This window comes from Falco biarmicus, chromosome 4, assembly GCF_023638135.1.
Source record: "Falco biarmicus isolate bFalBia1 chromosome 4, bFalBia1.pri, whole genome shotgun sequence".
NCBI lineage: Eukaryota > Metazoa > Chordata > Aves > Falconiformes > Falconidae > Falco > Falco biarmicus.
The window spans coordinates 18,699,994-18,714,223 of NC_079291.1; the positions used below are offsets into that span (position 1 = coordinate 18,699,994).

Below are 14,230 nucleotides of genomic sequence, written 5' to 3' on the forward strand. Positions count from 1 at the left end.
TCAGTGATGGTTGAGACAATTAGCAATGCCTATTTTGATTCAGCATTTGCTACTCATTCTTAAAGGAACAGAGATATCAAACATAGTTAAGATCTGGTTTGACTGTTAATGGCTCATTTTACCCTTCCTGCTTGCCCATTTTCACCAACTAACCATACAGTGAGAGTAACTGATGTCACATCAACTCAAGACCATATGGACTTTTTCCTCAAACACCAGTATTTTAAGGGTGACAACTGGTGGGGGGCAAGGAGGAGGAAGAAAAAAAAGGCATTTCCATTTTAAAAAAAGAATTAAATTGAATCTGAACGAATAGTTGCAAAGCTTGGACAGGTAAGTAAAATGCTGTATAATATATGGAACTGAAACTGACCCTCAGTCTAATGTTTACTTTAGCCCTTTAGCAACTTTTGTCAAGGAACATAAATAATGGTTAAACCCAGGTGAAAGTACACTAATACACTAAAATAAGAAGAAAAATGAAGGAAGAGGTGAGTAGCAGTACTTGTGGAAACTAACCAGCTGTCAAAACAAGACTATTTTCTTGTTGTTAAAAGTGTACAAGTTCTCAAATGTATCTGCTCTTCAAAAATTAACCTAGGAAGTAGATCTGAATAGTGAGGAATTATTGCTGCAGTTTCTACAGAGTTGAAAAGGGACCAGAACTGTCCTTCTGTTGACAAACTAATAATCTAATGGGGATGTCACGCCAGCTGTATTGCAGCTGTATATTCATTCAGTGGTAAAAATCAGTCTGCACAGAAAATCTGATAAACTAACAAGCAAGCATTTACAGCCCAGAGCTTTACAACCGAGGTCACAACTGGTTTTGTTAGGTCATCAGTATGTGACGTGGGTAAAAACACATCATCTTGTAATTCAGGATACAACTATACAAGGGACTTGAACAAAAAGAGAGCTGAAGGAAGACCACCGAAGACATAACACATTTAATAGTAGGATGTATGTTAAAACAGCCCTCAAAGTTAATTGGCAAAAATAAAAAATTATTCTAGATATGTGCAACGTGGAACCTCTGCGAGCCAGTAATAAGATAAAACCATGGAAAAAGATTAAAGTAACTAATTTCCCAATCCAATGAAGTGCTGTAAATCTACAGATAATGATGAACCTATGGATAGAAACTGGGGGGATTTCCCAATTTATGCACTTCTGCTTGAAGTTTGACCAAATTTGTTTGAGGCTTAGCCAAAAAGTTTCTAAAAGAGAATGGGTTTTTTACAGATATATCTGTCACTGAAAGTATTTCTAAATTCCTACAGTTTACACTAGCACAGCTTTAAAACAACAACAACAAAAAAAACTGCTAGGGAAAAAACCAATGCTAAGAACGGGATGACAGGAAACTTTTAAATTTGAAACATTAAACAGTGAAACTCTTTTTTGTTTTTATAAAATTTTTGTCTTTAAGTTTTTTGGAAAAATTTAAATGACCACTTACATGCCTTCAACTGTGTCAAATCTAAAAAACAAAAAATACAGAGGCTTAGCTTAGCATGCTTAAATAAAACCACAAAATCAAAAAGCAATAATTAAAAAAGTAAAATCATTATTAATAGATTCCTAAAGCTAATTATGTGCTCCCCCAAAAGCAAATTTTTCACAGTAAAAGGAAAGACTTAAAGCTTGTTATATTTATGTGAAATTCAGTTAGTAAATCACTATACCATGTCAATATTAAGGCAGGTTTGATGTGCAGACACTTTCAGGAATACCTTCCCTAGAATATGCATGCTCTTAAAGTGATTTTTAAATATTTTAGTCACATGAACAACCGCTTGCTCTAAACAAATTTTCGGATACCAATGCCATATCGAGGCTTCTGTGTTCATTTAAAAATTGTCACCTAGCAAAGGACATTGTATGAAACCCCCAGGCATGTTCTTGTGCTACAAAAAGAGCACTTGACGTCCGTGGCCAGCAGAGGTCCCGCCGGGGCTGAGCTCAGCTCTGCAGAAGGCTTGCTGCAATGTCACCGCCCCGGAGCGCGATGCTCAACCCGGCCGTGCCTGGCGTTGGTACTTCACTAACGCCAGGAGCGGGGGCGGGGGAAGGCTGAAAACAAGATGCTCAGATTCAGTCTCACCACAGATTAAGGTGGGCTTAATAACAATTAGAACCGCTCCACACAATTCTCTAAGAATACAGGGAAAGGGAGTTAGAAGCTGTCTAAGCTAAGTGATTAGAACGACCTGTGAGTTGTGTATTTTGTTACCGGGTGACAGACAGGTTATTGGACAGAGCAGTAGATGGATAAGGCTCATTTTACAGCATACGATACGACTTTCAATAAAGTAAGGTTTTACTTTTAAACTGACTGAAGATAGCAGCTTCATACAGCAAATGGAAAAGATTTTTCACATTAAAAATTTTAAATTTCAGAGCGAATGCCAATTTTCTCACACGTCACACAGTACACACGTGTGAAATTACAATTACCACAGAGTTTGAAGAGACAAGTTATCCATATATGTGAAGACTACCCTTGCCATTTGATTTTTCTAATGGCTGGGATGATGTTGAAAATTTGAAGAAATCAGACGCTAAACCTAAAATACAAAAAGGCTACATAATCACCGAAAATACATGCTTTGGATTGCTCTTCGGTCAACGAGTTACTTGTAGAACAGTCATTTAGAGTTTCACCAAATCAAAGGAGACAAATCAGAGAAAATTATCAACTGCACAGAAGAAATTGCTTCACTTCATCTGCCCAGCATTAGTAAAACTTGTAGCACATACTTCCGTTTTTCTTTCACATTTGCATGTTAACAGTATGAAAAACAAAGATCTGCGAAGATCATAAAAATACAGCTGTTTTAAAGGTGCAAAAAGTCAGTCCAGTCTCCAACAGCTGCCAGTAGGAGATACTTTTGGAGAAGCGCAAAAACCGCTGCATGTACGTCTCTTATGTCTAACCTCCCATCTTAGATAACAGCAGCGAAGTAGTTTCCAGAGCCAGAGGTTGTGTCCGTGCTTAACAGTATGCTTGCAATACCACCAGACAGCATCAGAGCACGTCTCCATTCTCATATGGAGATACAGGATCTGCCTCTTGTGAAAGAATCAGATTTCCAGAGGACAAGTCAAATATTGCTCCATTTGAGACACAGACGCTTCTTTCAAAAGGCAAGCAGGCAAGCATAAATCTCCTAAGGGGATGCATGGATAAACTGTTAATATCTGTTCGTCCCCCTTTCAATTAATTCCCAGGAAGCCACTTCGTTATTAGGAAAATTCTTTCTATGCTGCTTCAACTATGCTAGATTCAACACAATGAGAACACACTGAAGCCAAAAAAGCATGTTAAAGCTTAAAAAACAATGCTGCAACTCAACATTTGGATAAGGTAACAAGACAAGAATAGCATCAGCTGCTTCATAACCAATATATGCATTTAAGAATTGTACTTAAAGTCACCCTGTGTTTGAAGGAACAAACTAAGGAAAGGTTCAAAATATTTCTTACAAGTTTGCAATAGATTTTGCTATCTTTCAAATGGCTGAATCAAACAAACTGCAATCATTTAACAATTCTTCTCTCGAACAAAAGAAAACCTGATGGCTAAAAGCACCAGTTGTATTTATTCTCCTCCAAGATGCAGTACTGCAGTGTTCTGAGAGACATTTCTTATAGAGAAAATTGTTCCAAAAGGCACGTTTGCCTAGAAATATTCAGATGGGACAACATAGTGATCCGAGATGGCAGGAGATGCAAAAATAAGCATTGCTTCAGAAAGCACAGGAATTCCAGACCCTCTTAGCGTAAATTCTAGCTAAAAAGAAAATCTCAGCAAAGCTATCAGCAACTGACTGAGAAGGGCAAATGAAGGACACAAAAAGAGTTTTGAAACATTCTAATAGATACATTTATACAGAAATGCATCTTGTTATGATTGCAATATGGGAATAAAAAAATAGATATAAAAAAATCACTGGTTTATTCTTTTACAGAAAAATTCAGCATAACCAGTCCTTAACCGGGGATTAAGTAACAGACCAAGATTGTAGGTGCAAGCTAACACAAACAGCACAAACCAAAAGATAGTGAAAGTGTTATCACTAAAATTCAGATTTTTTTCAAAATCTAAGGAAAACATACTAAGGTTTGGAAAGGTATAAAAACATAGTATTAAACAACACAAAAAAATAAGAACTAAACAACTTCATTTGATATCCATGGAAAAGTTTCACTTTTCAGTACAGTAACAGCAAATAATAATACAGTAAACAGTATAGCAATAGCAAGTCAGAAGTCCTGGAGGAAATGCAGAATTTTCTTTTCTGTGCTACTAATAATACACTATCACCTCAGCAAAGAGAAAGTTAGCTCCAGATCTTGCACTCAAGTAATTTTCTTCTCTGACGTGCCCACTTACACTGTTTTGTTCTCAAACATGGGAACTACCTTACATCCCCCCCAATCCCCAATTTTTCCACAGCAACTACCTCATCTAGTAATTTTAGTTCTTATGATTCCTCCTCTCCCTCCCATTAACACTGTACCGTTACAAGGAACAGTGTGGCTTGAGAAATGTTTCTCATACTTGCTGTAAGCATTCAGAACCCTCGAGACGCGACTCAGGGACAATATGACGACAACAAACATGACAGTAAGAAGAAGGAACCACTCTGTTATGGATACACGTATTGGAAAACTACCCTTTTTAAGACTTGACCTCACTAAAACCTTACCTAAATTTACATACACATTCGAAGAGTTGATATAACTGACATATACTATTGTATTTTTTGTCAACATCTCGTGTAGGCTCACACTAGACGGAACCAAGTCATGTCCGCTTAAATCATTCCCTCACGGCCACTTTCAAAGCATTAAGGTAGCACAGAATAGACGCTCCTTTAATGAAAAATGGCTTTGTAGCTGTCAAATGGATGGGAATAGCAGATATTTCCATCTAGTTTCAGAGATGTTTTTCAGGAAGAACAGCTGCAATTTGGCAGGTCATTAGTTGAACAGAATAGTACCCTATATTTTGGTTGAGAAAATTGTATTTAAATCTAGTACAAATAAAAGAAATAGTATCACTAATTATTAATTATTTAATCAGTAATTATTGTTGATACAGGAGAAAAATACTTAAGAGTGAGGCTATTCTCAAACAGCATTATACAATGCAGAATAAAGTAGAGCCTACTTTTAAATCTTCCAGTAACTTCATGAGGCTGGCAAACAACTTGCTGTCAGAGGTAATTAAAATGATATATGAGGGTTAAAAAAACAACAAACCAACTGCAACAAAAGACAAAAACCCTCCTTCACTGCAACTCTCCTCTCACAGAAGATAAAGACGTTGCAATAATTTCCCTGCCATGATAAGCAACCGTAGAAGTAGCCAGGGCAGCGTTTCAAAGATGACAGCAGCAGATATGGATTTTCAAAATTTCCAAAAAAATTTTAATCCTTTCTTCTCAAAAACGTCCCTGACACAAAGTATTGAGCATTCACGCCAAAAGAACCAACAATCCCGAAAGTATATAAACCAAAATAGAAACACTGATGCACAAAAACTTTGCAATAAGTGCCAGTGAAATAAAACTCAAACAAAAATAGTAAATGTTAGATTCAGTCCTGAAGAGAACTCTTACTAAAACCCAGTTATTTAATATGTTCAGTTAAACTAATGTAAACATTACTGAAATAGAAAAAAAATCAGAAGTAAACAAGAGGTATACAGTGTAAAGACCAGAACTACAGTGAAGAGGCAACTGATGGGAGGATAAATAAAAACAAAACCACTCCCCACAGAAAAAAAACAAAGCCAGAAACCCCACCACACATACACAAAACCAATGAAACAAAAACCAGAGCAAAAAGACTAAAGCACAATACAACCTTAACAAGAACTTACTTTGTTAGCTGCCCTTTATTTTTGTTGTTGTCAACACCGTTGTATGTAACAGCTGCCAGTTTTCTGCTTCTGTAGTTCTCATAATGTACGTTATTAGTGACATCCTTCAGGTCCTGCATATGAGTTCTGTCAATAATTGCAATTTATCAGCTTAGTGCACAAATACAAAATACTACCTGAAAAATCAGTCCATGGTAATTTTGCAGATTTACTTAATTTTATAATTATATCCCTTCATTAATGTCCCACTCCCCACAATGTTTCTTTCTTCCACATAAATTACAGCTGTCAAGACAGCAAAGTCACAGAAATACCAGGTTATTCTGCAATGAACTCTCTCAAGTTTGCATCATTCTAGACCTTAATTTACAGGACTCATCTTTGGAAAATTTGACTTCTGTGGATAAACTTGCAAATTTGGAGAACAGATATGAAAAGTGTGTATTACTACTGGAGTAGGTCTGCCAAAGCACATCAGGCAAGAAACAAACAAACAAAACTTCCTAGTTCCTATCTTTTAAGTCTGCAAAAGCTAAATGTAAAGTTCAAGACTAAGTTACAAGCACTCATTTCCCATAATAATTTTCCATTGTCAGCCTGGAGAAAAGCAAAGCTTAATGATCAAACTAAGACTTGTTATAGCAGATGTCACTTACTGAACTGCTGTTAAGTATAGGACTCAGTGCCTAACACAACGAAGCACAAGCAGTCTTGCTCTAGACAACTGCAGCACTGACTTTTGTTTTTAAAAAAATACCTACAACTACGTACACATCAGCACTAACAAAGAACTCTGGTTCCTATGGTTTAATCACAATTTTCAAGAACAAGTAATCAGAAAGCAGAGAACTATTTAAAAAAATATCACCACCACCGCTTGCTAAATATGTGGTTAAACAAGATATCACTAAGTGTAAGATATTGTTCACAATTAAAAATATAGGGATTAATATCAACTCACTAGCTCAAATCCTTTATCCCCCAATATACGACTTCCAATCTCCTGGACATACCAGAAAACTTCATGTTACCCCCACAGGTTACTTACCTTATCAACATGTTCCTCAGAATTGTGAAATCACAGTGTTCACCATTTTCAACTGCAAAGAGGTAAATTTTTGTTGAGATGCCAACCAAAATACGTGCCCTACATAGAGGTAAGGCTTTTAGATGTCACCCAACTCCTACATTCATTCCAACAACAGATCACTTCCCGCCTTTCCTTACTCAAACAGTACGCGTATTAACAGTAGGACAGCATTAGCAATACATCAATATATCCTACCAGCAGAGTTCCTGTGCTACCCTAAGCCATATGACAAACCGTACTCCATACAGCAAAAAAGCTACTGCAACAGAAGCACAGTTTTGCCAGTTTAAGTAACTGTATGGTCCTTTGGAAGCCCTGCCAGCACAGTTGTATAAGGATCAGGCACTAACCAAAGACCTCAGTCTAAATACAGGTCTATCCGAAACCTTTAGAAGACAGACAAGGCAATCTATTTCTCCCTGCCCCACCAAATGAGTTGCCAAGAGTCTTAATTTTTATGTGGATTTAGTCCTTTATTACCTAAGCAAAGGAAGGCTGTATATCTTATTTGATGCATAGGCCTACAGGCCAAAAGAGCACATTGACAGCTGTCATTAGATGTCACCCACTCCACTGTGCCTATCATCCCATTACTGTAGAAGAGGCTGGTACTGAGTGGCATTTCCCAATACATAATGAATTAACACTGGAGAAAAATGTACATCCCTGAACTCTCTGGCATGCAGACAGAGAAGGCAACACACAAAGCTCTTGGCACACGCAAAAGAAAGGCACAAGACAGGTTCCAATATGCCCCTGAAGCAGAGATGGACGTTTTTGTGGGAAAGAAGAAGGAAAACAGGATGAAGGAATTAAAATAACCCAGGTTCAGTGAATCCTACAGAAAAATGAAGCACATATTCTCCCTGTGTGTTCAGCTTGTATCTGCACTCCTGCATTATTTTATCCCATGGTTTTACACAAACTGTTAAGTGGTGCTGTTCAAGATAGTACATGAAGTCATACTCTCAAAAAAGTATCATCTCTGACTATTCTGTCCTTAGCTGGCAGACTCAAAGCCATTTAAAGAGGCTCCTTTTCGTTAGGCTAGTTCTTCCCTTCCAAAAATTATACAATCAATGAGTGTAAAACACAAAGTTTGTTTTAAAATGAAGAAAAGCAGCAGCATTTTGTACATCTCCAAATGCTAATGCAATAGCCTTAAATAAAGCTGGATCCTCTCTGGTGCAGCTGGTTTTTACTTTCTGCCAAACCTCATTTCCTGCCAGACATGCACTTCAAAGTGCTACAGCATTTCTCTCTAAAGTATTGGTCCATACTCTGCCTGTTGGTTGGATTTTTTTGGGTCTATTTTACACTGCATCAGATGTACAGTCCCTTGTTCTTGGAAGGCAGAAATAGCAAGAAAAAAAAAAATCTTCCCTTTATTCAATACATGCACACTGTAAGGAAAAAGTTCAATGATCATGCAAAACCAGTTTAATAGTGAGTTTCACTATACAGCATGGTGCAAGGTATGCCATGTGCCATTTTGAAATAAGTGAATAGTATTAAAGCACAGGCAATGGCTGCCTGCAGAACATACAGTTATCTTCAAGCTTCTCTAACAGTGGAAAGTAAATTTAAAATGAGTAATAATAATTTAAGCAAACCCACACCACCAAACATGGAAAAAAAACAACTATCAGAAGTATTCAATTAATTACCAGGTACCTTCCTGTTGCTACACTCCAGCAATTAAGACTCAGATGTTTGGGGAAAAAAACAAATTCTTCCAGACACTTTAAATAGTCAAGCTGATCAAATTAACATTTATAATGCGAATACTTTAGAAAGAGGAATCAAAAAATATGTAGGTTTTGCATGAAGAAAATTAAAATAAGAATGCTAACAAACTGTTGTAATTTAAGTCTCATTGTTAACTGCAGTTAAGTTACTACAGGTTTTACAATTCCCCACTGAGGCTTTAACAGGAATCTGTTTGCAAAGTTACATGTTGCTGAACCTTTACCTTGTTCCAAGTCTGTCACAACAATAAATGTATATTCAATAATTTCCAGACCAAAGCACATTGAAATTAAGCACATCAAACATTTCAAATACAGACTAATGTCTAGTAAGTTTGAAATAGATAACAAAAAAAATCATGAGAAAGCCTTACCTTCTGCAACACCCCACGGGTACTGCCTTCCTCTAACTCTCTTGCCATTGACTTCAATGATCGTATTACTACCTACCACAGCAAGAGGTAAACGGTCCTACAAGATAAAGTATTACTTTAAAAAAATCAAAATTTCTATTGCCAAAAGATACTGAAAGCATGCCTATGTATAAACTTGATGTAAGCTAGTTTGGCACTATAACACAGCTTACCCGAAGTGCAATAATTATGTTTACTGACCTCTGCCTAGTGAAATGACAAATATACACATATACATCTCTCAAATTCCTTACACTGTTGTATTCTGTAAATCTAGTTAAGAAACAGACATTACTGTTATTTAGTAAACTAGGCAGCAGGCAAACCATTTCCTATTTACTCAACTGCACAGTAATTATTTACCAATTCATATCCTCACTGGCTACAAGGCCTGTTACTTTGACTGGGTCTTGTACCCAGTTTTTCAAAGGTTTGGCAAAGAACTACTTGAAATTCTTGTTTTCAGCTGAACCAAAAATCTCTTCAGTGTAACAAGCAACAAAGAGGCCAAGAGCAGCATCACGCTGCTGAAAGGAACAGTGTACAAAGATAAGTATTTTGGACTTTTGTCCTTGCTTTTATCCTGCTCTTCTCCTTTAGGCTTAGCCCCAGAATATCTTACATTTGTGCTATTTGTGTTTATCTATCCTAGGTGACTTCCACAGTAACAAAAAAATTTGAAAGCCTTTATAGGCTGTTAAAGATACTGAACAAACAGAAGCAAGGCTCAAGAAACATATACAAGATGGACTCCAACATAAAAGAACAAACCAAAACCACAAGTAAACAAAGAAAAAGCCTTTCAACAGCCTGACAGTCCTTTTGATTTTCTTTAGTCATTTGTCTCTATTAAGGTTTCAGTATATCAATTAGTCAGACAGCTATTAACTGTAATACAGACACACTGTGCCACTGCACACCTCTGCCTGAAAGACAGCTCTTGCCTCCTTCAAAGCTCAGAATCAAACAAAATGTGGTAGGTGGAGAAAAGTCAAATAGGGATGAAATAAAAAGAAAGTGGTCTTAAGAGTTTATTAAATGAACATGTGATCTAGTGCTCTCATTCTGAAGTTTAGCCATTAAAGGACTTAAGTCATCCAAGAGTGTCATTCATTGCCTCTGCTGAGGAGCAGTGACTCTTAGAACAGGTTTATATCTGATTTTTATCTTCTAAACATTTTGGTGGGCTCTTCAGTAATGACAAAAAGCTTTTACCGTTCTACCACACCCCCCTCCAGTAAGCAGTTTTTCCAAAAAGAATTATTTACCTTTATCTTTTTAACAATCTTATTTTCTTCTTCATCATCTGTTTCTGGAAATTCATATATTTTAATTTTGTGTTCTTGGATTTCTTTCATTATCTAAAAACAAAAATGTTATTTGTTTGAGGAATTCATACTTTGCAGTAACCCTATTTCTTGCTGCAATCTGATTCTCCCTCCTTTTGTTTGATATGAAAGACCCTTGCATATTAAGGTGACTGAGTTATATCACAAAACTTGCACATGTTTAACACCATCAGGTGACCCCAAGGGATTTATTGGCATGACTACCTCTCCTTAACCAGGAGAAGACAGGATCAGAGCCAGAGCCCCACAGCTAACAGAACACTATCCATCAATACAGCAAAAATGAACATCAGTTTCCTGCAGCAGGGCAAACAGACATTTACACTAATGGGAATTCTACCTGCACACAGAAAACCTAATACAATACAGCTTAAATTCCCTAGCTAGTTGTGTAACTGAGTCCCTTAAAAAAAAAAATTTGAATAGATAACTGCAGACATGCTTCAGCCCTTGGAGTTCTCACAATAGCTACTGCTGTCACTCCTATTCTTTTCCATTTCTAGCTCACCTGAGCATCAGTTGCTTCAAGCAGAATCACCTGCCCATTTTAATAGAGCTTGTGACTGATGGACTGACTCTAGCAGTTAGCTGTGTTGAAAAGTATTTGCAAGCACTAATGAAAACTTAAGAATAACTGACAGCGTCATCAAAAATGAGACTGTGCTGTTTTGGTGCTTGATTTGCCTGAAGGCTATTTTCAAAAACAAGCTGATTAGTTTTCCAGAATTTTAAAACGGAAAAGTATTAGACCATTAAGCCAACAGCTACACTGCAGAGCCTTGGGGAATATTTCTGGTTCATGGGTTTGCACTCTTATAAGAATGTAAGTTCCCAATTCACATAAGGACTTATTTTCATTTGGGAAAGTCTCCCCTATTTAACACCAACTCACTGATAAAGCTGCTTATATATTAAGAAATATTCTGCGTTCTACCATTTTCTCCCTTCTTTACATAAAAAGGCCTCCTAAAATGCAACCAAAACAGACTTCAGGACTACAGCACCTTGCTTAAGCTCCTCCAAGGAAGAAAATGTCCTTCCATTTTCAGTCTTAGATCAAGAGTATTGCACACAACATCTCTTAATACCAACTTCTTTTCAGACCCTGTATTCTTCTAAGCTAGGACTGAACACAGTTCAATAAAACAAACTTCATGCCTTGTCTTGTCCTTTTCTGGGTCCTCCTTATCCTCCTCATACAATACAACAAAGCCTAAATGTTCTACTCTGTTCATGTAGTTGAAATAAAACATAAACCACTTGGAGACAGTAATACCAAATTTTTTCTACAAAAGAAATTTTATCAGTTGTATCAATGTTAGCATTGTATCACCGTCTTTAAAATACATTACCGCAGCCCAAGACTGAGCAACAGGCATACTGATTCTGATCTAATACCTGAGGCATCTTTAATAAATATAGCGCATCAACACAAAAGTGAATACCACAATACAATCAATACTACTGTGATACTGTTAAATAGCTTTTTTTTTTTTTAAATCTTTTCAAGCACACAACTTCTGTTTGGCACCTAAATCTTGAAAGCTCCCTTCCTCCCTGACTGATTTTTATCTCAGCAGTGAATTATTTCACCTGCCAAGAAACATACTAGACTTGAAACCTCTCCCCCTGAGGATAGAAACAAGATTATTTCACCAAGAAATATAATTAAATCTAGATATATAAATTACTTAGCTTTGCTGTCTCAAGTTGTTGCTTCAGGGTTTAAACTTCATATGCAAGAAGTTAAATCTCACCATTTCCATAGGGGCCTACTTACTAAATTACCCCATGTTGTAAATATTAATCTTTCAGCTCACCTGTTTTTTAAACTGTTGGCATTCCTCAGGTGTAAGTGTGTCTGCTTTGGCAATAAGTGGAATGATATTCACTTTTTCATGCAGGCGCTTCATAAACTCTATATCCAAAGGCTTAAGTCTGAAAGACAGCATTAGAGCTTCGCAATTTATATTAATTAAACAAGAATGTACAAATGATTTGAGATTTGTCCTGACAACTACCCTTAAGACACTGATTTGTGAGCGACAGATGCTTGAATGAAATTCAGAAGGCTACCTGCGACTGCTCTAGGAAATCCCCCAGAACTGTGCAAGCCCAGAGGGTAAGTCGTAAATTAATATTGCTAGAAGTCATGAGACCACTGCTAGCTGAAATTACACTCATTTAAGCAAGTAATAAGAACTCTCCTATGAAGGTAGTAAAGCTTGTGTCATTAGCTGGAAGACAGTCCCACTTAAAGCCTGGCTGGTAAGAGCTTACAGTTGTGAATGATGCTCTGTTCACATATGCAGTTTCAGTTTCTGGAAGTAATGTTTATTTCTATGCTTCTTCCTGAAAGTGGGCTCTGAGGTTTTGGGGTTTTTACTGTCTTTAGCAATCTAGTATATAAACTCTGTGGCCTATGTACAAATGAAGTAGAAATATCTAATCTGTAAATCGCTACGTATAACAATAAAAACATTATGAAAGTGGGTGACTGACATAAAAACTAAACCACCCACCATATGGGTATATAAAACCATTGACGTGGATCAAAGTGGTCAATATTTCCTGCTTGATAAAGTAAAGCCACAGAGGCCGTGATGCATTAATGCTTCAGAATTTCAGCGTTTAGTCAGGCTTAAAGGAGTCATTTAAAGGACTCAAGATTATTTCTCTTCATATAAAAGAAATTAGGATTAGGAACATTAAAAACAGATTCAGTTGGTACTCAAATTTAGCTTCTTTTCCAAACTATATGTAAAAGAATAAATAAAGTGTTAAAGAATATACACTTTAACATTTCTACCTGTCACTGAATTTCTCAGCTTCTCAACATGTTTCTGTTAAGTAAATAACATTAATGCACATCTAGATTAAGAGCACTGGTTTAACTATCTATCCATCTCAATACGCTTTCCCTCTCCTCACTCCAAAAAGCTACCCAGGGCAACACCAGCTGCCGGGCAGTTGCCAAAGCAGAACGTTCAGAATGACGACAGTGCTCACCTCAAGGTCTTCAGCTGACAGTGTAGACTGAAGCAGGAAGCCTTTACATGAGGAGCCTAGCGTTGCAGAAAGGCTGCACATTATCACCCCATTCCCTTACCTGGAAGGCTCCTCCAGCCCCTTCACTCTCTCCCCGTAACCACCCCCATACCAACTAACTTATCGATTCAGATGTTTATGTGGATACCAGCTAAAAACAATGGGATGCGTTAAATTGAAGGACCTAACTTGCATAATTTTCTTCTTTATAGATTGCAAAAAGTAGGCTTTTGTGAATGTATGAAGTTATAAGGACAAATGAAGTAAGTACACCTACAAATGGCTTTAATTCAATGTAAACACAATCATGCATTAAAAGCAAAGAGTGCATTACTCAATGGGTTGCATGTGCTGTTGGAAACATGACTGAAGACTGCACCACTACAAAAAACAGGTAGGAAGCAAGCAATGCCCCTTCAGAGAAGACAGGATCTTAAGAAGAAATGAATGCTAACAGCAGCACCCATTTTTTCTGTGCTTCATTAATTTCCTTTAATTAGATGACAATTCCAAGCATTTACTCCAGTAACTGAAAAACATTATGCAAACCCAGCTCAACTTTACAGGCCCCCACAAGAATAACATGAAATACCCGTGCAAGGAACAAATTTTTCCAGCTTTTTAGCCTCACAAATTTAGTGACCAAAACTTAATTTAACTGAAGTATTACCTTTATTTTTCCTTACAAT

General features: G+C 37.0%; 1 protein-coding gene across 4 annotated transcripts in view; it reads right to left on the reverse strand.

Annotated features, from left to right (window-relative positions):
- SEPTIN7 (septin 7) overlaps positions 1-14,230 on the reverse strand; it is a 64,244-nt gene that overhangs the window by 5,058 nt on the left and 44,956 nt on the right. For 2 of the 4 annotated variants that reach the window (XM_056334952.1, XM_056334950.1), the window contains 6 exons: positions 12,314-12,431; positions 10,413-10,505; positions 9,106-9,202; positions 6,942-6,993; positions 5,894-6,019; positions 1,463-1,483 (listed from right to left, as the gene is read on the reverse strand). In XM_056334952.1, coding sequence (XP_056190927.1) covers positions 1,463-1,483; positions 5,894-6,019; positions 6,942-6,993; positions 9,106-9,202; positions 10,413-10,505; positions 12,314-12,431 — 507 coding nt within the window. The remainder of the gene's footprint in view (positions 1-1,462; positions 1,484-5,893; positions 6,020-6,941; positions 6,994-9,105; positions 9,203-10,412; positions 10,506-12,313; positions 12,432-14,230) is intronic. The other 2 variants (XM_056334953.1, XM_056334951.1) reach the window with 1 other exon arrangement.